Source organism: Cebus imitator, unplaced genomic scaffold (genome assembly GCF_001604975.1).
Source record: "Cebus imitator isolate Cc_AM_T3 unplaced genomic scaffold, Cebus_imitator-1.0 Scaffold266, whole genome shotgun sequence".
Taxonomy (NCBI): domain Eukaryota; kingdom Metazoa; phylum Chordata; class Mammalia; order Primates; family Cebidae; genus Cebus; species Cebus imitator.
The window spans coordinates 719651-721091 of record NW_016107581.1 but is presented as its reverse complement, the minus strand read 5'-3'; the positions used below and the strand labels follow the sequence as shown (position 1 = coordinate 721091).

The window sequence follows — 1441 nt, the reverse complement described above, 5'->3', positions numbered from 1 at the left end:
GGGGAGGGAGCGGGGAGGGGAAGCGGAGGCAGCAGAGAAGGAGCGGGAAGGGGAACAGGGAGGGAGTCGGGAGGAGAGCAGGAAAGGGAGCGGGGAGGGGAATGGGTAGAGAGGGGACTCACATCCCATCGGTCTTCTCGGCATCCCACTCGCGCCGCCACTGGCCAGTGGGCTTGCGGTGTCTCTGCAGCCGCTCCTGGTCGATCTTCTCCCTCTCCTGCTTCCAGCGCAGGTACTCTGACCGCTCCCGGCCCGTCATGGACAGCGTCATATCTCCAGTACTGCCCAGGCCAGCTCGGCGGCCCTGCCCCCCAGTGCACAGGTGGTCAGGGCACTGTCCCACATCCCACCCCATCCCTAAGCCCCAAGGCACATCCACTTGCTCAGGGTCACACAGGGAAGCGGTGACAAGGCAGAGATCACAACTAAGTCTGGTCAGATGGCACCTCCTCAGAGAGGCCCTCCCAGATCTCCTAAGTAGCATCCCTCCGTCCCGTCAGCTGCTGGATTTTTCTCCATAGTAAGAGGCAGGACCTCTTACTATGTTTTCATTTACTCAGCTCAGGGGCTCTGCCTCAAAACTCTAATCCCCAGCCCCTAAAACAGTGCCTATCCAAAAAAAAAAAAAAAAAAAAAAAAAAAGCCGGGCGCAGTGGCTCACGCCTGTAATCCTAGCACTTTGGGAGGCTGAGGCAAGTGGATCACGAAGTCAGGAGATACAGACCCGCCTGGCCAACATGGTGAAACCCTGTGTCTACTAAAAATACAAGAATTAGCTGGGTGTGGTGGCACCCATCTATAATCCCAGCTACTCAGGAGGCTGAGACAGGACAATTCCTTGAACTCGGGAAATGGAGGTTGCAATGAGCTGAGATCACGCCATTGCACTGCAGCCCAGGTGACAGAGCAAGACTCTGTCTCCAAAAACAAACAAAAAAAAAACAGTGCGTGGCACATAGTAGGTGCCCAATAAACTATACTAATGTTAGTAACAAGAAAACACTCCAACATACCACAAAGCTGTAACAACTAGAGCAGTATGGTTACTGGGAGAAGAACCAACAGACGGACAATATAGAAGAACCACCAAGTGCAAGGAAATTGCCCCTCTCGCCTCTCCCAGGCCAGGTCCCCACTCTACACAGCACCTGCCACCTGGTAGGTGCCTCACAAATGCTGGTGTCATTAATAATGAGGAATGACTTGCCTCAGCAGGAAACAAAACATACAATAAATCCTTAATAATTAAAATCCTAGCCAGGTTCAGTGCCTCAGCCTGTAATCCCAGCATTTTGGGAGGCCAAGGCAGGTGGATCACTTGAGGTCAGGAGTTCGAGACCAGCCTGGCCAACGTGGCGAAACAGTCTCTACCAAAAATAAAAAAAAAATTAGCCAGATGTGGTGGTGCTCACTTGTAATCCCAGCTACTTGGGAGGCTGAG

General features: G+C 52.7%; 1 protein-coding gene across 3 annotated transcripts in view; it reads right to left on the bottom strand.

Annotated features, from left to right (window-relative positions):
* The window catches only part of CCDC9 (coiled-coil domain containing 9), a 24077-nt gene that overhangs the window by 9540 nt on the left and 13096 nt on the right, over nucleotides 1-1441 (bottom strand). For all 3 annotated transcript variants that reach the window (XR_001816982.2, XR_005195732.1, XM_017500408.2), the window contains exon 8: nucleotides 123-304. Coding sequence is in view for 1 of the 3 variants with exons in the window: in XM_017500408.2 (XP_017355897.1) it covers nucleotides 123-304 (182 nt within the window). In the remaining 2 variants the exon portion in view is untranslated. The remainder of the gene's footprint in view (nucleotides 1-122; nucleotides 305-1441) is intronic.